General features: G+C 47.7%; 1 protein-coding gene across 1 annotated transcript in view; it reads left to right on the top strand.

The window, feature by feature from the left end:
* CUL9 (cullin 9) overlaps nt 1–25,553 on the top strand; it is a 576,404-nt gene that overhangs the window by 322,204 nt on the left and 228,647 nt on the right. The window contains exons 26-28 of the mRNA XM_069236395.1: nt 6,116–6,350; nt 8,650–8,821; nt 9,862–10,007. Coding sequence (XP_069092496.1) covers nt 6,116–6,350; nt 8,650–8,821; nt 9,862–10,007 — 553 coding nt within the window. The remainder of the gene's footprint in view (nt 1–6,115; nt 6,351–8,649; nt 8,822–9,861; nt 10,008–25,553) is intronic.

Raw genomic sequence — 25,553 nt, 5'->3', positions numbered from 1 at the left:
TGCAACATTGTATCTTGAGCTCCTGCCAGCAACTGCAACTGTTTCCAGGTCGTGTATCCTCCGAGGGCTGCCTGTCTTCAGCCGGCACCAGAAGAACGAAGGAATCTCCCTTGAAGTGAAGGAGTCACTTCCCTGCTTCAGCAGGCACCCTTTTGCATTGACAACCAGTGGCTTGGGTCCCCTCTTCTAAAGAATTACGTGGATCCAGCAACATGGGTGGTGGACTGAAGTAGTCCCAATGGTCCAGGTATCCAACTGTCCAAGTTTGGCAGAGATAAGCGCTTTCCTCCCTGTGCAAGACGGTACCCCTGTGCACCGTGTGTTTTGCAGCCGCCAAGGCTTGTTGGCATCCTTCAACAAAGTTCTTCATCCACCATGCAGCTCCGGCCAGTAGCACTCTATCCTGTGACGCACACCTTCCTGTATTGTTCTCCGGCAGCCTGGGATCCCTTTGTAGTGCTGCAGGGGGCTCCTTTTACACCTTCTTTGTCCCCATGCTGTGGGACTCCTGTGCATGCTGCCTGGTCTTCTGTGGGTTCTCTGAGTTGCTGAGAGCCCCCTCTGACTCCCTCTCCTGGGTAGAGGCCACCTGGTCCTGGGCAGCACCATTTTCCGCTATCGGCGAGCTTTGGGTGTGCCAAGGCTTGTTGGCAGAATCCAGTGACCCAAACCAGACTGCAATCCTCCATCCTGCATGGCACTTCATCTGCATCAACCAGGAACCCAAATCCATCTTCTTGGGTGCAGTACTGACTGTTCTTCACCTGTGGTACTTATTTTGCACCTTCATCCAGGTTAGCAGGGGCTCCTATTCTCCCTGGACTCTTCTCTGCTTCTTGGACTTGGTCCCCTTCTTCCACACGTCTTCAGGTCCAGGAATCCATTGTTGGTGTCTTGAAGTCTCATCTGGTTCTTCTAATATCTTCTTTCTCGTGTTCTTGTGTGTTCTAGGAGAGTTACTTTGATTTACTCCTGCTTTCCTGGGCTCTGGGGTGGGTTATAGTACTTACCTTTGGTGTTTTCTAATACTCCAGCGCCCCTCTACACTCTACACTTGCCTAGGTGGCAAACCAACTTTTGCTTTTCACTTTCTTAGAAATGGGCCTGGGGGGAGCACAACCCATATACTAACTGTTGTGGTTTTCACTAATTGCGCTGTTTTCTAACTGTTTTTACGCACATTTCTTTATACTAATATATATAACTTGCCTATTAATTACCTCCTAAGGGAGTATTGTCTCTCTGGTATTTTTGGCATTTGTGACACCAAATTAAAGTACCTTTATTTTTGTAACACTGAGTGTTTTCTTTCAAGTGTGTGAGTGCTGTGTGACTACAGTGGTATTGCATGAGCTTTGCATGTCTCCTAGATAAGCCTTGGCTGCTCATCCACAGCTACCTCTAGAGAGCCTGGCTTCTAGACACTGCCGACACTTGACTAATAAGGGATAACTCGACCTGGTATAAGGTGTAACTACCTACAAACCAGGCCAGCCTCCTACACTTAAGAACGGTGAACACTGAGGGGAATCCCAAGAAAGTCCAGTCTAGTCTTCTGGGGTTATAAAGCGCATGCCTGCACTAAGGGCTTAAATAAATACAGAAAAACTTCCTGATGATAGAAAAAGCAGAAAATGTTGTATGTATAGGTTTTGTAGTACAACTAATTAGAGCAATATTGATACAAAGGAGGCAAACATCAATAGTGTATTGTTTTATTAGGGGTTAGTTCCAATTTACCAATAATCAATGTACAAAACTATAAACTAATTTATTCTGTCAGAGACAAACCATGCTTATGTGAAACAAGGTCACAGAAATCACTCATTCTAAAAAAAACTCCAAACATTCAACCCATTCCACGTAAACTCAGGACAATATCGTATGCTACACACAAAAACTCTAGAAGAGCAGGGGTACCGTAAGGTCACTCGTGACGGACAAGCGATTCCTGTCATATATCAACATGTACAAGGCATTCTGCTCTGCATCAGAATTGTGATCCTTGCATCCCCTAAATTGCTGACCTATGGGTTTCCCATGCTAGGCGGAGATGAGAAAGATTGAACAGAGGAGGACTCTTGAGAGAGTGAATGGAGAGGGGCTTCCAGAGAGAGCCCACACATGCAAGGAAATGCCTCCTTGACATGGTTACCCCCTGACTTTTTGCCTTTGCTGATGCCAAGTTATGATTTGAAAGTGTGCTGGGACCTGCTATCCAGGCCCCATAACCAGTGTTCTTTCCCTAACCTGTACCTTTGTTTCCACAATTGGCACACCCTGGCATCCAGGTAAGTCCCTTGTAACTGGTACCCCTGGTACCAAGGGCCCTGATGCTAGGGAAGGTCTCTAAGGGCTGCAGCATGTCTTATGCCACCCTGGGGACCCCTCACTCAGCACAGACACACTGCTTGCCAGCTTGTATGTGCTGGTGGGGAGAAAACGACTAAGTCGACATGGCACTCCCCTCAGAGTGCCATGCCATCCTCACACTGCCTATGGCTTAGATAAGTCACCCCTCTAGCAGGCCTTACAGCCCTAAGGCAGGGTGGACCATTCCATAGGTGAGGGCCTAAGTGCATGTGCTCTATGCCCCTACAGTGTCTAAGCAAAACCTTAGACATTGTAAATGCAGGGTAGCCATAAGAGTATATGGTCTGGGAGTCTGTCAAACACGAACTCCACAGCACCATAATGGCTACACTAAAAACTGGGAAGTTTGGTATCAAACTTCTCAGCACAATAAATGCACACTGATGCCAGTGTACATTTTATTGTAAAATACACCCCAGAGGGCATCTTAGCGATGCCCCCTGAAACCATACCCGACTACCAGTGTGGGCTGACTAGTTTTAGCAGCCTGCCACACACCAGACATGTTGTTGGCCACATGGGGAGAGTGCCTTTGTCACTATGTGGCTAGTAACAAAGCCTGTACTGGGTGGAGGTGCTTCTCACCTCCCCCTGCAGGAACTGTAACACCTGGCGGTGACCCTCAAAGGCTCACCCCCTTTGTTACAGCACCCCAGGGCACTCCAGCTAGTGGAGTTGCCCGCCCCCCTCCGGCCACGGCCCCACTTTTGGCGGCAAGGCCGGAGGAGATAATGAGAAAAACAAGGAGGAGTCACTGGCCAGTCAGGACAGCCCCTAAGGTGTCCTGAGCTGAGGTGACTCTGACTTTTAGAAATCCTCCATCTTGCAGATGGAGGATTCCCCCAATAGGATTATGGATGTGCCCCCTCACCCTCAGGGCTAGTAGCCATTGGCTACTAACCCCCCAGACCTAAACCCACCCCTAAATTGAGTATTTAGGGGCTCCCAGAACCTAGGTAACTAGATTCCTGCAACCTAAGACGAAGAAGGACTGCTAAGGTGAAAAACCTGCAGAGAAGACGGAGACACCAACTGCTTTGGCCCTAGCTCTACAGGCCTGTCTCCCCACTTCAAGAGAACTGCTACAGCGACGCGTTCCACAGGGTCCAGCGACCTCTGAGGCCTCAGAGGACTACCCTGCATCTAAAAGGACCAAGATCTTCCGAGGACCGCTGGCCAGTTCCACAAAGACTACAACTTTGCAACAAAGACGCAACTTTTGAAAACACGTTTCCCGCCGGAAGCGTGAGACTTGGCACTCTGCACCCCTCGCCCCCGGCTTGACTTGTGGAGAACCAACACTACAGGGAGGACTCCCCTGCGACTGCAAGCCCATGAGTAGCCAGAGTTGACCCCCCCCCCTGAGCTCCCACAGTGACGCCTGCAGAGGGAATCCCGAGGCTCCCCCTGACCGTGACTGCCTACTTCTAAGAACCCGACGCCTGGTAGGGACACTGCACCCGCAGCCCCCAGGACCTGAAGGATCCGACCTCCAGTGCAGGAGCGACCCCCAGGTGGCCCTCTCCCTTGGCCAGGTGGTGGCTACCCCGAGGACCCCCCCCCCCCCGCCTGCCTGCATCGCTGAAGAGACCCCTAGGTCCCCCATTGAACTACATTGCAAACCCGACGCCTGTTTGCACACTGCACCCGGCCGCCCCGTGCCGCTGAGGGTGTACTTTTTGTGCTGACTTGTGTCCCCCCCACTGGTGCCCTACAAAACCCCCCTGCTCTGCCCTCTGAAGACGCAGGTACTTACCTGCTGGCAGACTGGAACCGGGGAACCCCCTTCTCCATTGAAGCCTATGCGTTTTGGGCACCACTTTGACCTCTGCAGCTGACCGGCCCTGAGCTGCTGGTGTGGTAACTTTGGGGTTGCTCTGAACCCCCAACGGTGGGCTACCTTGGACCCAACTTTGAACCCTGTAGGTGGTTTACTTACCTGCAAATCTAACAAACACTTACCTCCTCCAGGAACTGTTGAAAATTGCACTGTCTAGTTTTAAAATAGCTTATTGCCATTTGTGTGAAAACTGTATATGCTATTTTGCTAATTCAAAGTTCCTAAGTGAAATACCTTTCATTTAAAGTATTGTTTGTAAATCTTGAACCTGTGGTTCTTAAAATAAACTAAGAAAATATATTTTTCTATATAAAAACCTATTGGCCTGGAATTGTCTTTGAGTGTGTGTTCCTCATTTATTGCCTGTGTGTGTACAACAAATGCTTAACACTACCCTCTGATAAGCCTACTGCTCGACCACACTACCACAAAGTAGAGCATTAGAATTCTCTTTTTGCCACTATCTTACCTCTAAGGGGAACCCTTGGACTCTGTGCATGCTATTTCTTACTTTGAAATAGTACATACAGAGCCAACTTCCTACAACACATCATAGAGAGAAACTGAAATCAAGCATTGGTTTCAGGAAGGGGACCGACAGGTGGTGTGGTTTCCATTGTACAAGTGAGCTGTGCTCTGAGGGCGCCCCACACATGGCAGAAAGCTGGGCCTCGAAGAAGAGGTCTTTGCCAGATCACTGATCATCTTTTCGATATGGTGTGGTACATGGATAAAGGTAATAATGTTGAGTAAAGCACGTAGGAAAGAGAAACTAAGTGATCAGTTTCTTGAGATGGTGCAGGTGTTGGGATAAACCGTGTTGGTGAGAAGAGCCTTGAATAGAAGGGGCGGGTGTGTCAGAAGAAGGGCCGGGATGTGTCTTTTAGATGCTTATAGTCTTATGACTGATGCCTTCAAGTAGGTGAGTGATACAGCCCTCACCCTCTCTGTGAATACAGAGAAAGGGCCATCTACTCTGCTGATCAGCATGTCTACATGCATATTCCACATATGGGGGGGGGGGCGCGGGGGGGGGCGCGGGGGGGGGGGTGGGGGGGTCCTGCGGCTGGTTTAGTATCAACATTGTAAGTGATGCTTGTTGGTGTTACCAAAACGTATAGCTCTCACCTTGGCACAACAGCATCATTTCCTTTTTTTCCTGCACTTTCCATGCCGATCTGGAGCTCGCTATCTGTCATTTTTCTCGTTTTCCTAATCAAACAAATTATGCAAAAGCATGCAGGAAGATGTCTCTTTATATAGTGGTTCAAAAAGAGGTGATCCTGCAATGAGTCCAGGCAAACCCCAGGGAATTAGAGGCACAATTGACCCTCCAGATGCTCTCTTGTGGTAGTGTGGATGAGCAGTTACGCATATCAGAGGCTAGTGCTAAGGATGGAAGGCACACATAGGCTGTAAGTGAGACACACACTCAATAAAGTAATTGGACACCAATTTATAAAAATAACACCTACTTTCATATAGATATTGATAACAACATCATCCGAATCAGGCAAGTACTTTTCAAGGAATATTTCAAGTTTTTAAAAGTTGACACATTGTATTTTTATGTAGCTGCAATGTTACCCTATGGGAGAGAAAACCAACATGGCAACTTACAGGACCAATCTTCTGGACTCCAGGTGAGTACAGGGCAGGGTCCTAGGCCACACCCACAGGTCATCGTGGGCAGGGTAAAATAGGGTCCACCTGTTGTTTACACTGTGATAGATGCCAGATTGGCAGGACATTTGCCTGCAGTGAGCTTGTAACAAATGATTTAATTTTCAGTCTTTTCATATTTGTTGGTTATTCATAAAATAAGGCATAGCTCAGTCCCTCAGGGGTGCCTTGGGCACTCCCCAGTAGACTCTCAGTTTCTCATAGTGCTCCTTTTTCCAGGTATTACCTTGGCGATCGTCTCCTGGCTCAAGGAAGGGTCTGGCTAGAGAGGGCGGTGATTGATCAGATCGGCCTGTGCTTCCCAAATCGCTTCCCACAGCAGATGCTAAAGAACTTTTCTGAGTCGGAGGAGCTGCAGCAGGAGTTCCACCTTTTCCAGCTGCAGCAGCTGGACAAGAGGCTCTTGGATGAGGAAGACGAGGATCTGACAGTCGTTGAGATGGCGGACGAAGAGGTGAGAGCCGCAAAAAGAGAAGCGCTTTACAAAGGTCCAGGGAGATGTCAAGTGGGGTTGGGGTTGAGGTTGGGCCGCGTGACGAGGGACACTTTTTGCAGTTTCCAGATGGAGTGCCTGCTTTGGAGAACATCTCTCGGGGTCAGTCGGGTAGGAGAGGCTCGTCTCTGCTTTCTGTCCTCCTTGCTGAGTGGACAGGCAGGCTCGCGAGTGAGCAGGGCTCCTCTCAAACGTAAATTCAACAACAAACCTATGACTATCTAAGGTCATTCCCAGAATTACTAAACAATACTTAAATACAGATTTACACATTTTAATTGTCCTTCAAGCCCTTTTTGGGCCCAGTGTTAGCCCAAACCTTGCAATTTGACTAAAGGTATCATATGATAGTCTTAAAGGGACTTGTATTTGACCCTCTTAATCAATTAGTCTGTTATTGTCATTCACATTTTTCTTCTGTCCACTGCGGCAGACTGAATGGCTAACAACTTAGTGGTGGCGTCCCACTCCTCACGAGGCACAGCCCCACAAAAAGGAGTTTCCTTGAGTGCCAGACACTGCTACAGCATTGGGTGCTTTGACAACCAAAACTAATTTAGCTTTTTTCCTGTTTTCTTTTTCTGTGTATTGGTGATGGCCCGGGTGCTCCTCAACAAACGTAGTGCCACAACAAAGGAAGCACAGTCAAAGCTAATAAGGGCAGACCTGTTGGCTTTTCCAGTGCTGGTCAAGCTTCACCCAGAGACAGCTTTATGTTCTCCCAGAAATCAGACCAGCACATCATTTATCAGCACCTTTCATCAGGTGATTTCCCCTCAGTGCTGAGGCCGAGCAGATGTTGTGGAGATGGCCATTGCCTTGTGAGAGAACCACTGTCCTGCTTCAGACCTTCAGTGCAAGCTCCGAAAGGTTTCCTAAGTAAATTAATGCTTCAGTGAGATCCAAACTCTCTAAGGAGAGGAATCATTCACAGATGTCTGCATTTTGTTGTTGATACTTTTAAAATAATGAAGCATGGGGAAATTAATTAAATATCTAGTCATCTGTTCTTTGCAATAGATCCTTTTTGGGGAGTAAACAGCCTTAAGACTTTCAGTTTATTCTGTTTTTTATGTAATCCGCTGAAGCTAAAAGTGCCAGTTTTCCAGAGAGGTTTATCCTGGCGTTTCACTTTGCACCCTTGTTCTTGGAATAATAGAAGGATCAGTGTCGAGGCGCAGGCAGGTTCCAGTACAATTATGAGGTATATGCAGGTACAGCTAATTCCTTCTGCAAATTGTTTTGTGACATCTCTACTGGTAACGATGATCCTGTCCTTAGTTCAGCCCATCTCCAGGGGATCCCTCGCTCATCAGGACACAGTTGCATCATATTTTGCAACTATCCGTCACCCGGATGATCCCAGATGTACCACATTCACATCACGGCCCCAGGACAAGCACATATCCATGTTAAGATGCTGCATAAATCCCTGCATTACAGCCTAGATGCTGCTGGTGGGGTGTGTAGCCCAGTGGTTCTCAACCTTTTGATTTCTGTGACCCCACTTTTTTACTGGAACACAGGGTCCATCACTGAATTATTACTGGAGTCTGTGGGCCCCCTAGAGTCATTACTGGGAACTATTGTCAATGATATCAACTGCAAAACAATGCTCAAAAAATAGACCCAACCATCCAGCAAAGACGTGCACAAATGATAACACATTCTACTTAATTTACAAACAAATATAAATAAAAAAATAAAAAAATAAATTTTAATATGAAAGCTGGAGCTTCTCAAAATTCAATTGATGCCACACATAATCCATTCTATATTCTGTTTGATGCATCTGCACTGCTCCCCCAAATCAATCTGAGGATACCAATTTAATTTTTAGCCTCCAATTTCAAATTCCTTGGAATTTAGATTACGTTTTAGCATTTTCAATTGAGCATTTTGCCACTTTATTTAAAAATACTTTACTAATCTGTTAATATTATGTTTCTAAGCTGTCGTGTACCCCCCTCCCCCCAATCCTCCCCTCCCCACCTTAGGAGGCTTAGGGGACCCCCGGGGTCACCGGACCACAGATTAGAATTATTGTGGGGGATATGTGTTTTGTTACACACATTACAGTGTTTGTCCTTTTCTGTGTATTGACATTATTGTAGAGTTTGTGTCGCTTGGCACTTCACTTTTGGCGCACGTGCCCCGTTGTCAGGCTGAGCACGCAAGCGATCACGCAGAGGTGTTGGATCCTGCTTTTGTCACTATGGTTGCCCTTAACACACTGTCTCTTCCATGGCTCTTTCTTTAGATGGTGGAGGACTACCTACCGGGCTCGGAGGACGAGACTGACGTGAATGTGCTTGCGCTCTCCCCGCGCTGCTGGACCATTTCCCCACTTTGCCACATGCAGGATCCCAGCAAATATTTCCCAGCATCCCTCAGCAATTACCTCACAAAGTTTGCAGACTTTTACACTAAAAGTGAGTTCATTACATAAATCAAAAGTTGGAACATCTCAGTAATTTGCATTAAGTGTATAAGACTCAATTGCCAGCAGTTAGTGGGATTAAATGCTATTTTAGAAGTAGACTGACAGACTAAGTTTCCATTTTTGTTTGCTGTTTCTAATATATAGTTCATTAGATATTTGCCAGAGTCTTACAAGCGGAAGACGGTTGACCTTGGAGGGTCCCCATTGTGTGTATGAATATGGCTCCTCTGTGAGTGCATGCACCGGTAAGGTCAGATACACAGTCTGTGTGTAAACTTGGTTTGTTTAAAAGTAATAGACAATGTGCTTGCTGCAGTGATCCATCCTTCAGGTGAGGCCATGGATTCACATTCTCGTTTTCCGCCGTTGGGTGTAGGCTGCTGGTAAATTGAGTCATTGTCGAGTTAGAGAATTCGATGCGGAGCCCCTTTTTAGAAAGCAGTGTAATGAGAGGGCTTGTGAGTCCCAGTTAAGGTCTTTCATCGCTGTAAAGTTCTTGTGCTGCAGTTTGATGTGAACCTACTCTCTGGTATTGCTTCTTTGATTCGGACTTGTCTTCTAGGCTTGGCACTGTATGAAGTGCTCAGCCGATTACCCGCCTGTGATAGATTTTGGTGAATGTCTGCCGCTGGTGTTAGTTTTTTCTTTGTGAGGATGAAGAGATGTTGTTACTTCAGAACCTGGAAAGCTGCCAACTCATCACTGATGCGCACATTAAGGCCCCCAGTAGTCTCACCTCTCTCCCCTAATGACTTTGATCTGTCTTTTTACTCTTAAGTCACTCTGGCTAAAGCCCTAAGCTGCTTTTCATTCGGGTGGCCTTGATTGTCTCCTCTTCCATCATGTATTCTACCTGGCAGATCACCATCCTCCTTCCTCGAGTTATTTATCTATTTGAACCAAACAAGCACAGAAGAGCTTGTATGATAGTCATGTTGAGTGCTGTCTCTGACTAGTACACCTAACTTTTAGCATCTCTGCAGCTTGCTTTCTGCTTACTTTCCAGCTTGCTTCTCTTCCTCTCTGCAGGTCAGAGCATGTACGGCTTGGAGCACTCAAAGCCTCGAAGGCTGCAGTGGACGTGGCTGGGACACGCAGAGCTGGAGTACGCTGGCTGGACACTCCATACCTCTACCCTGCAGATGTACATTTTGTTGCACTTTAATCACCAAGAGGTAGGTTCTCTATCCAGTTACATGGGGCTAACCGCATCAGCTGGCAGGGACAGCAGATCCATGGAAACGGGGTTGGGAGTATTGAAGAGGATTGTATTGGGTCCTGTTTGTACTGTAATGTGAAAGTAACTTGGGGAGAAGTCTTACCAACCATTGGTTATGAACTCTGCAGGTCTTCGGGGAGTGGTTTCTCTTAGAGATAATTGTGTAGGGACATTATCTTCGCCATATGTAAGTCCTCTGTCCACTTCTCTGTGTTGCCTGTATATGCGGAATCTAGTGGCACCTTCTGCCGCCCGTAAATTCTGAACTAGGTGCAGTTGAGATGGCAGAGATACAGGTGCCGCGCTCGCTCCCTTCCAGTTGTATGTGCTCTGCTTGTCTCATCTTCTGAGGCCTGTTTTACTTTCGACCAGAGCAGACGGACGTCTACTCTACTTTCTGGGCTCCTTTAATTGATTCTCAGCTGTTAACCACTGTGTCCTCAGGCTGACCCTTACTCTTGGATCCAAACTAAGCACCAAGTACACCCCGTTAGCATTTGACACTTAGAGGGATTAAAACCATCAGCTCAACGCTTCCTGGGGGAAGTGATGTGAGATTGGAGACTCGAAACAGATGTCAAGTAACAATCAATAACTCATGGTCCAGCCTGTACTTCAATACGAAAACAGTCACAACTCACCTGTCCTGTGCATGTGCACCCACTTGTGCACCAACTCACATATGCAACATGGTAACCCCATAAAAGCCCCACCTTGTCTCATTGCCGTCTGCAAATTTTTTGTGCCATGAGACATTTAGAGTGCTTTCCAGTGAACTTTGTGTTAATAGTTTAAAACTAGTGTAGTTTTTAGGGCACAATGTAAAGCTTTCAGTCTTTCAACATTGCGACTCTTGTGGCAAACAAATGTTGACGTTCGACCCATGCGACATTTGTTGGTGGTGTCTTGCTCCTTGGGGGGGGTGTGGGGTGTCTAAGGTCCTTAAGGGTTGGCCCACAACCAGTGTTGGAAACAGCAGTGCCTCTTTACTTGAAGGTGCCTAGACTGATCCTGCTCACCTTTGACCTATGTGAGTGGCTTGGGACCAGCCAGCTTCACATCGGACATCGACCACTACCTTGCGCTTCATAATCCGACTGCTGTTTATTCCAAACTCTCAACAGCTGACCAGTCTTCAGAGAGCCTTAGTGTAGGAAGTTGGCTCTGTATGTGCTATTTCAAAGTAAGGAATAGCATGCACAGAGTCCAAGGGTTCCCCTTAGAGGTAAAATAGTGGTAAAAAGAGATAATACTAATGCTCTATTTTGTGGTAGTGTGGTCGAGCAGTAGGCTTATCCAAGGAGTAGTGTTAAGCATTTGTTGTACATACACATAGACAATAAATGAGGTACACACACTCAGAGACAAATCCAGCCAATAGGTCTTTATATAGAAAAATATCTTTTCTTAGTTTATTTTAAGAACCACAGGTTCAAATTCCACATGTAATATCTCATTCGAAAGGTATTGCAGGTAAGTACTTTAGGAACTTCAAATCATCAAAATTGCATGTATACTTTTCAAGTTATTGACAAATAGCTGTTTTAAAAGTGGACACTTAGTGCAATTTTCACAGTTCCTAGGGGAGGTAAGTATTTGTTAGTTTTACCAGGTAAGTAAGACACTTACAGGGTTCAGTTCTTGGTCCAAGGTAGCCCACCGTTGGGGGTTCAGAGCAACCCCAAAGTCACCACACCAGCAGCTCAGGGCCGGTCAGGTGCAGAGTTCAAAGTGGTGCCCAAAACACATAGGCTAGAATGGAGAGAAGGGGGTGCCCCGGTTCCGGTCTGCTTGCAGGTAAGTACCCGCGTCTTCGGAGGGCAGACCAGGGGGGTTTTGTAGGGCACCGGGGGGGACACAAGTCCACACAGAAATTTCACCCTCAGCGGCGCGGGGGCGGCCGGGTGCAGTGTAGAAACAAGCGTCGGGTTCGCAATGTTGGTCTATGAGAGATCTCGGGATCTCTTCAGCGCTGCAGGCAGGCAAGGGGGGGGTTCCTCGGGGAAACCTCCACTTGAGCAAGGGAGAGGGACTCCTGGGGGTCACTTCTCCAGTGAAAGTCCGGTCCTTCAGGTCCTGGGGGCTGCGGGTGCAGGGTCTCTCCCAGGCGTCGGGACTTTAGGTTCAAAGAGTCGCGGTCAGGGGAAGCCTCGGGATTCCCTCTGCAGGCGGCGCTGTGGGGGCTCAGGGGGGACAGGTTTTGGTACTCACAGTATCAGAGTAGTCCTGGGGTCCCTCCTGAGGTGTTGGATCGCCACCAGCCGAGTCGGGGTCGCCGGGTGCAGTGTTGCAAGTCTCACGCTTCTTGCGGGGAGCTTGCAGGGTTCTTTAAAGTTGCTGGAAACAAAGTTGCAGCTTTTCTTGGAGCAGGTCCGCTGTCCTCGGGAGTTTCTTGTCTTTTCGAAGCAGGGGCAGTCCTCAGAGGATGTCGAGGTCGCTGGTCCCTTTGGAAGGCGTCGCTGGAGCAGGATCTTTGGAAGGCAGGAGACAGGCCGGTGAGTTTCTGGAGCCAAGGCAGTTGTCGTCTTCTGGTCTTCCGCTGCAGGGGTTTTCAGCTGGGCAGTCCTTCTTCTTGTAGTTGCAGGAATCTAATTTTCTAGGGTTCAGGGTAGCCCTTAAATACTAAATTTAAGGGCGTGTTTAGGTCTGGGGGGTTAGTAGCCAATGGCTACTAGCCCTGAGGGTGGGTACACCCTCTTTGTGCCTCCTCCCAAGGGGAGGGGGTCACAATCCTAACCCTATTGGGGGAATCCTCCATCTGCAAGATGGAGGATTTCTAAAAGTTAGAGTCACCTCAGCTCAGGACACCTTAGGGGCTGTCCTGACTGGCCAGTGACTCCTCCTTGTTTTTCTCATTATTTTCTCCGGCCTTGCCGCCAAAAGTGGGGCCTGGCCGGAGGGGGCGGGCAACTCCACTAGCTGGAGTGTCCTGCTGGGTTGGCACAAAGGAGGTGAGCCTTTGAGGCTCACCGCCAGGTGTGACAATTCCTGCCTGGGAGAGGTGTTAGCATCTCCACCCAGTGCAGGCTTTGTTACTGGCCTCAGAGTGACAAAGGCACTCTCCCCATGGGGCCAGCAACATGTCTCGGTTTGTGGCAGGCTGCTAAAACTAGTCAGCCTACACAGATAGTCGGTTAAGTTTCAGGGGGCACCTCTAAGGGGCCCTCTGTGGTGTATTTTACAATAAAATGTACACTGGCATCAGTGTGCATTTATTGTGCTGAGAAGTTTGATACCAAACTTCCCAGTTTTCAGTGTAGCCATTATGGTGCTGTGGAGTTCGTGTTTGACAGACTCCCAGACCATATACTCTTATGGCTACCCTGCACTTACAATGTCTAAGGTTTTGTTTAGACACTGTAGGGGTACCATGCTCATGCACTGGTACCCTCACCTATGGTATAGTGCACCCTGCCTTAGGGCTGTAAGGCCTGCTAGAGGGGTGTCTTACCTATACTGCATAGGCAGTGAGAGGCTGGCATGGCACCCTGAGGGGAGTGCCATGTCGACTTACTCGTTTTGTCCTCACTAGCACACACAAGCTGGTAAGCAGTGTGTCTGGGCTGAGTGAGAGGTCTCCAGGGTGGCATAAGACATGCTGCAGCCCTTAGAGACCTTCCTTGGCATCAGGGCCCTTGGTACTAGAAGTACCAGTTACAAGGGACTTATCTGGATGCCAGGGTCTGCCAATTGTGGATACAAAAGTACAGGTTAGGGAAAGAACACTGGTGCTGGGGCCTGGTTAGCAGGCCTCAGCACACTTTCAATTGTAAACATAGCATCAGCAAAGGCAAAAAGTCAGGGGGCAACCATGCCAAGGAGGCATTTCCTTACACAACCCCCCCCCCAAACGAAAGAGGATGAGACTAACCTTTCCCAAGAGAGTCTTCATTTTCTAAGTGGAAGAACCTGGAAAGGCCATCTGCATTGGCATGGGCAGTCCCAGGTCTGTGTTCCACTATAAAGTCCATTCCCTGTAGGGAGATGGACCACCTCAACAGTTTAGGATTTTCACCTTTCATTTGCATCAGCCATTTGAGAGGTCTGTGGTCAGTTTGAACTAGGAAGTGAGTCCCAAAGAGGTATGGTCTCAGCTTCTTCAGGGACCAAACCACAGCAAAGGCCTCCCTCTCAATGGCACTCCAACGCTGCTCCCTGGGGAGTAACCTCCTGCTAATGAAAGCAACAGGCTGGTCAAGGCCATCATCATTTGTTTGGGACAAAACTGCCCCTATCCCATGTTCAGAGGCATCAGTCTGCACAATGAACTGCTTAGAATAATCTGGAGCTTTGAGAACTGGTGCTGAGCACATTGCTTGTTTCAGGGTGTCAAAGGCCTGTTGGCAGTCCACAGTCCAGTTCACTTTCTTGGGCATTTTCTTGGAGGTGAGCTCAGTGAGGGCTGTCACAATGGATCCATATCCCTTCACAAACCTCCTGTAGTACCCAGTCAAGCCAAGGAATGCCCTGACTTGAGTCTGGGTTTTTGGAGCTACCCAGTCCAGAATAGTCTGGATCTTGGGTTGGAGTGGCTGAACTTGGCCTCCACCTACAAGGTGTCCCAAGTAAACCACAGTTCCCTGCCCTATCTGGCATTTGGATGCCTTGATAGAGAGGCCTGCAGATTGCAGAGCCTTCAAAACCTTCCTCAGGTGGACCAGGTGATCCTGCCAGGTGGAGCTAAAGACAGCAATATCATCAAGATAAGCTGTGCTAAAGGACTCCAAGCCAGCAAGGACTTGATTCACCAACCTTTGGAAGGTGGCAGGGGCATTCTTTAAACCAAAGGGCATAACAGTAAACTGATAATGCCCATCAGGTGTGGAGAATGCTGTCTTTTCTTTTGCTCCAGGTGCCATTTTTATTTGCCAGTACCCTGCTGTCAAGTCAAAGGTACTTAGAAATTTGGCAGCACCTAATTTATCAATGAGCTCATCAGCTCTTGGAATTGGATGAGCATCTGTCTTGGTGACAGAATTGAGCCCTCTGTAGTCCACACAAAACCTCATCTCTTTCTTTCCATCTTTGGTGTGAGGTTTGGGGACTAAGACCACTGGGCTAGCCCAGGGGCTGTCAGAGCGCTCAATGACTCCCAATTCCAGCATCTTGTGGACTTCCACCTTGATGCTTTCTTTAACATGGTCAGATTGTCTAAAGATTTTGTTCTTGACAGGCATGCTGTCTCCTGTGTCCACATCATGGGTACACAGGTGTGTCTGACCAGGGGTTAAGGAGAAGAGTTCAGGAAACTGTTGTAGGACTCTCCTACAATCAGCTTGCTGTTGGCCAGAGAGGATGTCTGAGTAGATCACTCCATCTACTGTACCATCTTTTGGGTCTGATGACAGAAGATCAGGGAGAGGTTCACTCTCTGCCTCCTGATCCTCATCTGTTACCATCAACAGATTGACATCAGCCCTGTCGTGGAAGAGCTTAAGGCGGTTTACATGGATCACCCTTTTGGGGCTCCTGCTTGTGCCCAGGTCCACCAAGTAGGTGACCTGACTCTTCCTCTCTAGTACTGGGTAAGGGCCACTCCATTTGTCCTGGAGTGCCCTGGGAGCCACAGGCTCCAGAACCCAGACTTTCTGCCCTGGTTGGAACTCAACCAGTGCAGCCTTTTGGTCATACCAAAACTTCTGGAGCTGTTGGCTGGCCTCAAGGTTTTTGGTTGCCTTTTCCATGTACTCTGCCATTCTAGAGCGAAGGCCAAGTACATAGTCCACTATGTCCTGTTTAGGCTCATGGAGAGGTCTCTCCCAGCCTTCTTTAACAAGGGCAAGTGGTCCCCTTACAGGATGACCAAACAGAAGTTCAAAGGGTGAGAATCCTACTCCCTTCTGTGGCACCTCCCTGTAAGCGAAAAGCAGACATGGCAGGAGGACATCCCATCTCCTTTTGAGTTTTTCTGGGAGCCCCATGATCATGCCCTTTAATGTCTTGTTGAATCTCTCAACCAAGCCATTAGTTTGTGGATGGTATGGTGTAGTGAATTTATAAGTCACTCCACACTCATTCCACATGTGCTTTAGGTATGCTGACATGAAGTTGGTACCTCTGTCAGACACCACCTCCTTAGGGAAACCCACTCTGGTAAAGATACCAATGAGGGCCTTGGCTACTGCAGGGGCAGTAGTCGACCTAAGGGGAATAGCTTCAGGATACCTGGTAGCATGATCCACTACTACCAGGATATACATATGTTCGATGGCATCTGTCGCTGTAGATACGCATGTTCTGCAATAGCTCGCCATCTGGTGTTGGGCCGGAGTGTTACAAGTTGTTTTTCTTCGAAGAAGTCTTTCGAGTCACGGGACCGAGTGACTCCTCCTTTTGTCTCCATTGCGCATGGGCGTCGACTCCATCCTCGATTGTTTTTTTTCCGCCATCGGGTTCGGACGTGTTCCTGTCGCTCCGAGTTTCGGAACGGAAAAAATAGTTAATTTCGGAAGATTTTCGTCGGTATTGTTGCGTTCGGGATCGGCGTACTTAGATTCAACACCGCATCGAAGATCGAAGAGCTCCGGTGCCCTTCGGGGTAGTTTTTCGATCCTCCGTCGGGGCCTGGTCGGCCCGACCGCGTGCTGAGGAACGCCGATGGAACGGACCCCGTTCCGTTTCTGCCCCAAATGCCACAATAAATACCCCTACACAGACCAACACTTGGTCTGCAACCTGTGCCTGTCACCTGAGCACAGCGAAGACACCTGCGAGGCCTGTCGTGCGTTCCGGTCCCGAAAGACACTCCGAGACCGTCGAGCCAGAAGACTTCAAATGGCGTCCGCACCGACAGCCCAACGGGAGTTCGAGGAACAGGAAGAGGAAGGTACCTTCTCGATCCAAGACTCAGACTCCGAAGGATTCGACGATACACAAACCGTGAGTAAGACGTCGAAAACCACACAAAGAAACATTTACAAGGCCCAGGGGACGCCACTGCCACCAGGCCATGGCTCAACCCATAAAATCGGTGACCGACCGTCGGCACCGAAAAAGGCCCAAACAGTGCCGAGATCGTCCGACTCCGGTCGAGACACCGGCACGCAGCCTTCTCGGGACCGAGAAAGTGCTGGAGACAAGCCTCGACACCGAGATGCCGGTGTGGACACGGCTCGACGCCGAGACAGCGGCACCGAAACAGATCGACGCCGAGAGGTTTCGGCACCGAAAAGGAAAAAAGTCACCTCGGAGCCGAAAAAACACGCAGACACAGTTTCGACGCCGAAACAAACTGCAAGCGACCCAGCTTCAGGCTCTTATACAGAAGAGCACTCGCTAACCTCCCAAATGCAGAAGCATAGGTTTGAGGAAGAGCTACAAGCAACTGATGCGGACCATACGCAAAAGCGTATCTTCATTCAGCAGGGGACAGGAAAAATAAGCACCCTTCCCCCCATTAGGAGAAAGAGAAGGTTGGAGTTCCAGGCGGAACAAGTACCACAACCCAAAGTGGTGAAAAGAGTTACACCACCACCCTCTCCTCCGCCCGTGATTAACGTTTCACCAGCACAAACGCCATCACACTCCCCAGCTCACACCACCATGAGCCAGGGTGACCAAGACCAGGACGCATGGGACCTATACGACGCCCCAGTGTCAGATAACAGCCCAGAGGCATACCCTACAAAACCATCTCCACCAGAAGACAGCACCGCGTACTCTCAGGTGGTGGCTAGAGCAGCACAATTTCACAACGTAAGCCTCCACTCAGAACAGGTCGAGGATGATTTCCTGTTCAACACACTCTCCTCCACCCACAGCTCCTACCAAAGCCTGCCTATGCTCCCTGGTATGCTCCGGCACGCAAAAGACATATTTAAGGACCCGGTCAAAAGTAGGGCAATCACACCAAGGGTGGAAAAAAAGTATAAGCCGCCTCCTACAGACCCGGCTTTCATCACAACACAGCTGCCACCAGACTCTGTTGTTGTAGGAGCAGCTAGGAAAAGGGCCAACTCTCACACATCTGGAGATGCACCACCCCCAGATAAAGAAAGCCGCAAGTTTGATGCAGCTGGTAAAAGAGTCGCAGCACAAGCTGCAAACCAGTGGCGCATCGCGAACTCCCAGGCACTACTTGCGCGCTATGACAGAGCCCACTGGGACGAGATGCAACATCTCATTGAACATCTGCCCAAAGACTTCCAAAATAGGGCAAAACAAGTGGTTGAGGAGGGACAGGCCATCTCCAACAACCAGATCCGCTCCTCCATGGACGCTGCAGATACAGCTGCACGGACAATTAATACATCTGTAACTATCAGAAGGCATGCATGGCTCCGAACGTCTGGATTTAAACCAGAGATTCAACAAGCAGTTCTCAATATGCCTTTTAATGAAAAAGAACTGTTCGGTCCAGAAGTGGACACAGCGATTGAGAAACTCAAAAAAGATACGGACACTGCCAAAGCCATGGGCGCACTCTACTCCCCGCAGAGCAGAGGGAATTACAGCTCATTCCGTAAAACGCCCTTTCGAGGGGGGTTTCGGGGTCAAAGCACACAAGCCAGCACCTCACAAGCCACACCGTCCAGTTACCAAGGACAGTATAGAGGAGGTTTTCGGGGACAATATAGAGGAGGGCAATTCCCTAGAAATAGAGGAAGATTCCAAAGCCCCAAAACCCCTACTACTAAACAGTGACTCACATGTCACTCACCCCCTCCACACAACACCAGTGGGGGGACGAATAGGTCATTATTACAGAGCATGGGAGAAAATCACTACAGACACTTGGGTTCTAGCAATTATCCAACATGGTTACTGCATAGAATTTCTACAGTTCCCTCCAAACATACCACCAAAAGCACAAAATTTAACAACACACCATTCCAATCTCCTAGAGATAGAAGTGCAGGCACTATTGCAAAAGAATGCAATCGAATTAGTGCCAAACACACAAATAAACACAGGAGTTTACTCACTGTACTTTCTGATACCAAAGAAGGACAAAACACTGAGACCAATCCTAGACCTCAGAGTAGTCAACACTTTCATCAAATCAGACCACTTCCACATGGTCACACTACAAGAAGTATTGCCATTGCTAAAGCTGCACGACTACATGGCAACTTTAGACCTCAAGGATGCTTATTTCCATATACCAATTCACCCATCGCACAGGAAATACCTAAGGTTTGTATTCAAAGGAATACATTACCAATTCAAGGTACTGCCTTTCGGATTAACAACCGCACCAAGAGTCTTTACCAAATGTCTAGCGGTAGTCGCTGCACACATCAGAAGGCAGCAAATACATGTGTTCCCATATCTAGACGACTGGCTAATCAAGGCCCATTCGTTAATAGAGTGCTCAAATCACACAAATCATATCATACAAACCCTCTTCAAACTAGGGTTCACCGTCAATTTCACAAAATCCAAGATTCGGCCACGCAAGGTACAACAATACCTGGGAGCCATAATAGACACATCAAAAGGAGTAGCCACTCCAAGTCCACAAAGAATTCAAAATTTCAACACCATCATACAACGCATGTATCCAACACAAAAGATACAAGCAAAGATGGTATTACAACTCCTAGGCATGATGTCATCATGCATAGCCATTGTCCCAAACGCAAGACTGCACATGAGGCCCTTACAACAATGCCTAGCATCACAGTGGTCTCAAGCACAGGGTCACCTTCTAGATCTGGTGTTAATAGACCGCCAAACTTACCTCTCGCTTCTGTGGTGGAACAACATAAATTTAAACAAGGGGCGGCCTTTCCAAGACCCAGTGCCACAATACGTAATAACAACAGATGCTTCCATGACAGGGTGGGGAGCACACCTCGATCAACACAGCATACAAGGACAATGGAACGTACATCAAACAAAACTGCATATCAATCACCTAGAACTTCTTGCAGTTTTTCAAGCACTAAAAGCTTTCCAACCAATAATAGTTCACAAATACATTCTCGTCAAAACAGACAACATGACAACAATGTATTATCTAAACAAGCAGGGAGGGACGCACTCCACGCAGTTAAGCATGTTAGCACAAAAAATTTGGCATTGGGCAATTCACAACCAAATTCGCCTAATTGCACAGTTTATACCAGGGATACAAAATCAACTCGCAGACAATCTCTCTCGAGATCACCAACAGGTCCACGAATGGGAAATTCACCCCCAAATACTGAACACTTATTTCAAACTCTGGGGAACACCTCAGATAGACTTGTTTGCGACAAGGGAGAACGCAAAATGCCAAAACTTCGCATCCAGATACCCACACAAACAATCCCAAGGCAATGCCCTATGGATGAACTGGTCAGGGATATTTGCTTACGCTTTTCCTCCTCTCCCTCTCCTTCCTTACCTGGTAAACAAACTCAGTCAAAGCAAACTCAAACTCATATTGATAGCACCAACTTGGGCAAGGCAACCCTGGTACACAACGCTGCTAGACCTATCAGTGGTACCCTGCATCAAATTGCCCAACAGGCCAGATCTGTTGACACAGCACAACCAAAAGATCAGACACCCAGATCCAGCATCGCTGAATCTAGCAATCTGGCTCCTGAAATCCTAGAATTCGGGCACTTACAACTTACCCAAGAATGTATGGAAGTCATAAAACAAGCAAGAAGGCCATCCACCAGGCACTGCTATGCAAGTAAATGGAAGAGGTTTGTTTGCTACTGCCATATTAATCAAATACAACCATTACACACAACTCCAGAACATGTAGTGGGTTACTTGCTTCACTTACAAAAATCTAACCTAGCTTTCTCTTCCATTAAGATTCACCTTGCAGCAATATATGCATACCTGCAGACTACCTATTCAACTTCCCTATATAAAATACCAGTCATTAAAGCATTCATGGAGGGCCTTAGGAGAATTATACCACCAAGAACACTACCTGTTCCTTCATGGAACCTAAATGTTGTCCTAACTAGACTTATGGGTCCACCTTTTGAACCCATGCACTCCTGCGACATACAGTTCCTAACCTGGAAGGTGGCATTTCTCATCGCCATTACTTCCCTGAGAAGAGTAAGCGAGATTCAGGCGTTTACTATACAGGAACCTTTTATACAACTACACAAAAACAAAGTCGTCCTAAGGACCAATCCTAAATTTTTGCCAAAGGTTATTTCACCGTTCCATCTAAATCAAACAGTGGAACTTCCGGTGTTCTTTCCACAGCCAGATACCGTAGCTGAAAGGGCACTACATACATTAGATGTCAAAAGAGCATTAATGTATTACATTGACAGAACAAAGAACATCAGAAAGACTAAACAACTCTTTATTGCATTTCAAAAACCTCATGCAGGAAACCCAATTTCAAAACAAGGTATAGCCAGATGGATAGTTAAATGCATCCAAATCTGCTACCTTAAAGCTAAACGACAGCTGCCCATTACACCAAGGGCACACTCAACCAGAAAGAAAGGTGCTACCATGGCCTTTCTAGGAAACATCCCAATGCAAGAAATATGTAAGGCAGCCACATGGTCTACGCCTCACACATTCACCAAGCACTACTGTGTAGACGTGTTATCCGCACAACAAGCCACAGTAGGTCAAGCTGTATTAAGGACATTATTTCAGACTACTTCCACTCCTACAGGCTGATCCACCGCTTTTGGGGAAATAACTGCTTACTAGTCTATTGCAGAACATGCGTATCTACAGCGACAGATGCCATCGAACTGAAAATGTCACTTACCCAGTGTACATCTGTTCGTGGCATCAGTCGCAGTAGATTCGCATGTGCCCACCCGCCTCCCCGGGAGCCTGTAGCAGTTTGGAAGTTACCTTCAATTATTTATATATGTATCATCTCAACCTTAAATAAGTGCATACTTAGTCACTCCATTGCATGGGCACTATTACTACAATTCAACTCCTACCTCACCCTCTGCGGGGAAAAACAATCGAGGATGGAGTCGACGCCCATGCGCAATGGAGACAAAAGGAGGAGTCACTCGGTCCCGTGACTCGAAAGACTTCTTCGAAGAAAAACAACTTGTAACACTCCGGCCCAACACCAGATGGCGAGCTATTGCAGAACATGCGAATCTACTGCGACTGATGCCACGAACAGATGTACACTGGGTAAGTGACATTTTCATTCCTGAGGCTGTGGGAGGTTCTAGTGGACCAACTATGTCCACACCCACTCTTTCAAAGGGCACCCCCACCACTGGAAGTGGAATGAGGGGGGCCTTTGGATGCCCACCTGTCTTACCACTGGCTTGACAGGTGGGGCAGGAGAGGCAAAACTCCTTAACCATGTTGGACATATTGGGCCAGTAGAAGTGGTTGACTAACCTCTCCCACGTCTTGGTTTGTCCCAAATGTCCAGCAAGGGGAATGTCATGGGCCAATGTTAGGATGAACTTCCTGAACAGCTGAGGCACTACCACTCTCCTAGTGGCACCAGGTTTGGGGTCTCTGGCCTCAGAGTACAGGAGTCCATCTTCCCAATAGACCCTATGTGTTCCATTTTTCTTGCCCTTGGACTCTTCAGCAGCTTGCTGCCTAAGGCCTTCAAGAGAGGGACAGGTTTCTTGTCCCTTACACAGCTCCTCCCTTGAGGGTCCCCCTGGGCCTAAGAGCTCAACCTGATAAGGTTCAAGCTCCAAAGGCTCAGTTCCCTCAGAGGGCAGAACTTCTTCCTGAGAAGAGAGGTTCCCTTTCTTTTGCTGTGTTGCAGTTGGTTTCCCAACTGACTTTCCTGTTCTCTTGGTAGGCTGGGCCATTTTTCCAGACTCCAGCTCTACTTTTTCACCCTGTGCCTTGCACTGTGCTCTTGTTTTCACACACACCAGTTCAGGGATACCCAGCATTGCTGCATGGGTTTTTAGCTCTACCTCAGCCCATGCTGAGGACTCCAGGTCATTTCCAAGCAGACAGTCCACTGGGATATTTGAGGAGACCACCACCTGTTTCAGGCCATTGACCCCTCCCCATTCTAAAGTAACCATTGCCATGGGATGTACTTTTCTCTGATTGTCAGCGTTGGTGACTGTGTAAGTTTTTCCAGTCAGGTATTGGCCAGGGGAAACCAGTTTCTCTGTCACCATGGTGACACTGGCACCTGTATCCCTCAGGCCCTCTATTCTAGTCCCATTAATTAAGAGTTGCTGTCTGTATTTTTGCATGTTAGGCGGCCAGACAGCTAGTGTGGCTAAATCCACCCCACCCTCAGAAACTAGAGTAGCTTCAGTGTGGACCCTGATTTGCTCTGGGCACACTGTTGATCCCACTTGGAGACTAGCCATACCAGTGTTACCTGGATGGGAGTTTGGAGTGGAACCTTTCTTGGGACAGGCCTTGTCTCCAGTTTGGTGTCCATGCTGTTTACAGCTATGACACCAGGCCTTTTTGGGATCAAAGTTTTTACCCTTGTACCCATTGTTTTGTGAAGAGGCTCTGGGCCCACCCTCCTGTGCAGGTTTTTGGGGGCCTGTAGAAGACTCTTTACTATTTTTAGTTTTGGTTGTCTCATCACCCTTCTGCTGGGGAGTCTTTGTGACCCCTTTCTTTTGGTCACCCCCTGTTGAAGTCTTGGACACCCTTGTCTTGACCCAATGGTCCGCCTTCTTTCCCAATTCTTGGGGAGAAATTGGTCCTAGGTCTACCAGATGCTGATGCAGTTTATCATTGAAACAATTACTTAACAGGTGTTCTTTCACAAATAAATTGTACAGCCCATCATAATTACTTACACCACTGCCTTGAATCCAACCATCTAGTGTTTTCACTGAGTAGTCAACAAAGTCAACCCAGGTCTGGCTCGAGGATTTTTGAGCCCCCCTGAACCTAATCCTGTACTCCTCAGTGGAGAATCCAAAGCCCTCAATCAGGGTACCCTTCATGAGGTCATAAGATTCTGCATCTTGTCCAGAGAGTGTGAGGAGTCTATCCCTACACTTTCCTGTGAACATTTCCCAAAGGAGAGCACCCCAGTGAGATCTGTTCACTTTTCTGGTTACACAAGCCCTCTCAAAAGCTGTGAACCATTTGGTGATGTCATCACCATCTTCATATTTAGTTACAATCCCTTTGGGGATTTTCAACATGTCAGGAGAATCTCTGACCCTATTTATGTTGCTGCCACCATTGATGGGTCCTAGGCCCATCTCTTGTCTTTCCCTCTCTATGGCTAGGATCTGTCTTTCCAAAGCCAATCTTTTGGCCATCCTGGCTAACTGGATGTCCTCTTCACTGGAGTTATCCTCAGTGATTTCAGAGTTGTTGGTCCCTCCTGTGAGGGAACCAGCATCTCTGACTATTATTTGTGGAGTCAGGGCTTGAGAAGCCCTGCTCTCCCTAAGTAGGACTGGAGGGGGGGAATTTCCCTCCAAGTCACTATCTTCATCCTCTGAGTTGCCATCCTCAGAGGGGTTGGCCTTTTCAAACTCTGCCAAAAGCTCCTGGAGCTGTACTTTGGTAGGTTTGGGGCCCATTGCTATTTTCTTTAGTTTACAGAGTGACCTTAGCTCTCTCATCTGTAGATGGAGGTAAGGTGTGGTGTCGAGTTCCACCACATTCACATCTGTGCTAGACATTATGCTTCTAAAAGTTGGAATACTTTTTAAGAAACTAAAACTGGTTCTAGAATCTAATTCAAACTTTTACAAACTTTTAAACTCTAAAAGAAATGCTAACCAGGATCTAACACAAGGCCCTAGCAGGTCTTTTAAGAATTTAGAAAACTTTTCAAATTGCAAAAATCAATTTCTAATGACAATTTTGGAATTTGTCGTGTGATCAGGTATTGGCTGAGTAGTCCAGCAAATGCAAAGTCTTGTACCCCACCGCTGATCCACCAATGTAGGAAGTTGGCTCTGTATGTGCTATTTCAAAGTAAGGAATAGCATGCACAGAGTCCAAGGGTTCCCCTTAGAGGTAAAATAGTGGTAAAAAGAGATAATACTAATGCTCTATTTTGTGGTAGTGTGGTCGAGCAGTAGGCTTATCCAAGGAGTAGTGTTAAGCATTTGTTGTACATACACATAGACAATAAATGAGGTACACACACTCAGAGACAAATCCAGCCAATAGGTCTTTATATAGAAAAATATCTTTTCTTAGTTTATTTTAAGAACCACAGGTTCAAATTCCACATGTAATATCTCATTCGAAAGGTATTGCAGGTAAGTACTTTAGGAACTTCAAATCATCAAAATTGCATGTATACTTTTCAAGTTATTGACAAATAGCTGTTTTAAAAGTGGACACTTAGTGCAATTTTCACAGTTCCTAGGGGAGGTAAGTATTTGTTAGTTTTACCAGGTAAGTAAGACACTTACAGGGTTCAGTTCTTGGTCCAAGGTAGCCCACCGTTGGGGGTTCAGAGCAACCCCAAAGTCACCACACCAGCAGCTCAGGGCCGGTCAGGTGCAGAGTTCAAAGTGGTGCCCAAAACACATAGGCTAGAATGGAGAGAAGGGGGTGCCCCGGTTCCGGTCTGCTTGCAGGTAAGTACCCGCGTCTTCGGAGGGCAGACCAGGGGGGTTTTGTAGGGCACCGG

The sequence above is a fragment of the Pleurodeles waltl genome, chromosome 5 (genome assembly GCF_031143425.1).
Source record: "Pleurodeles waltl isolate 20211129_DDA chromosome 5, aPleWal1.hap1.20221129, whole genome shotgun sequence".
Classification (NCBI taxonomy): domain Eukaryota; kingdom Metazoa; phylum Chordata; class Amphibia; order Caudata; family Salamandridae; genus Pleurodeles; species Pleurodeles waltl.
This window is presented reverse-complemented; position numbering and strand designations above follow the sequence as displayed.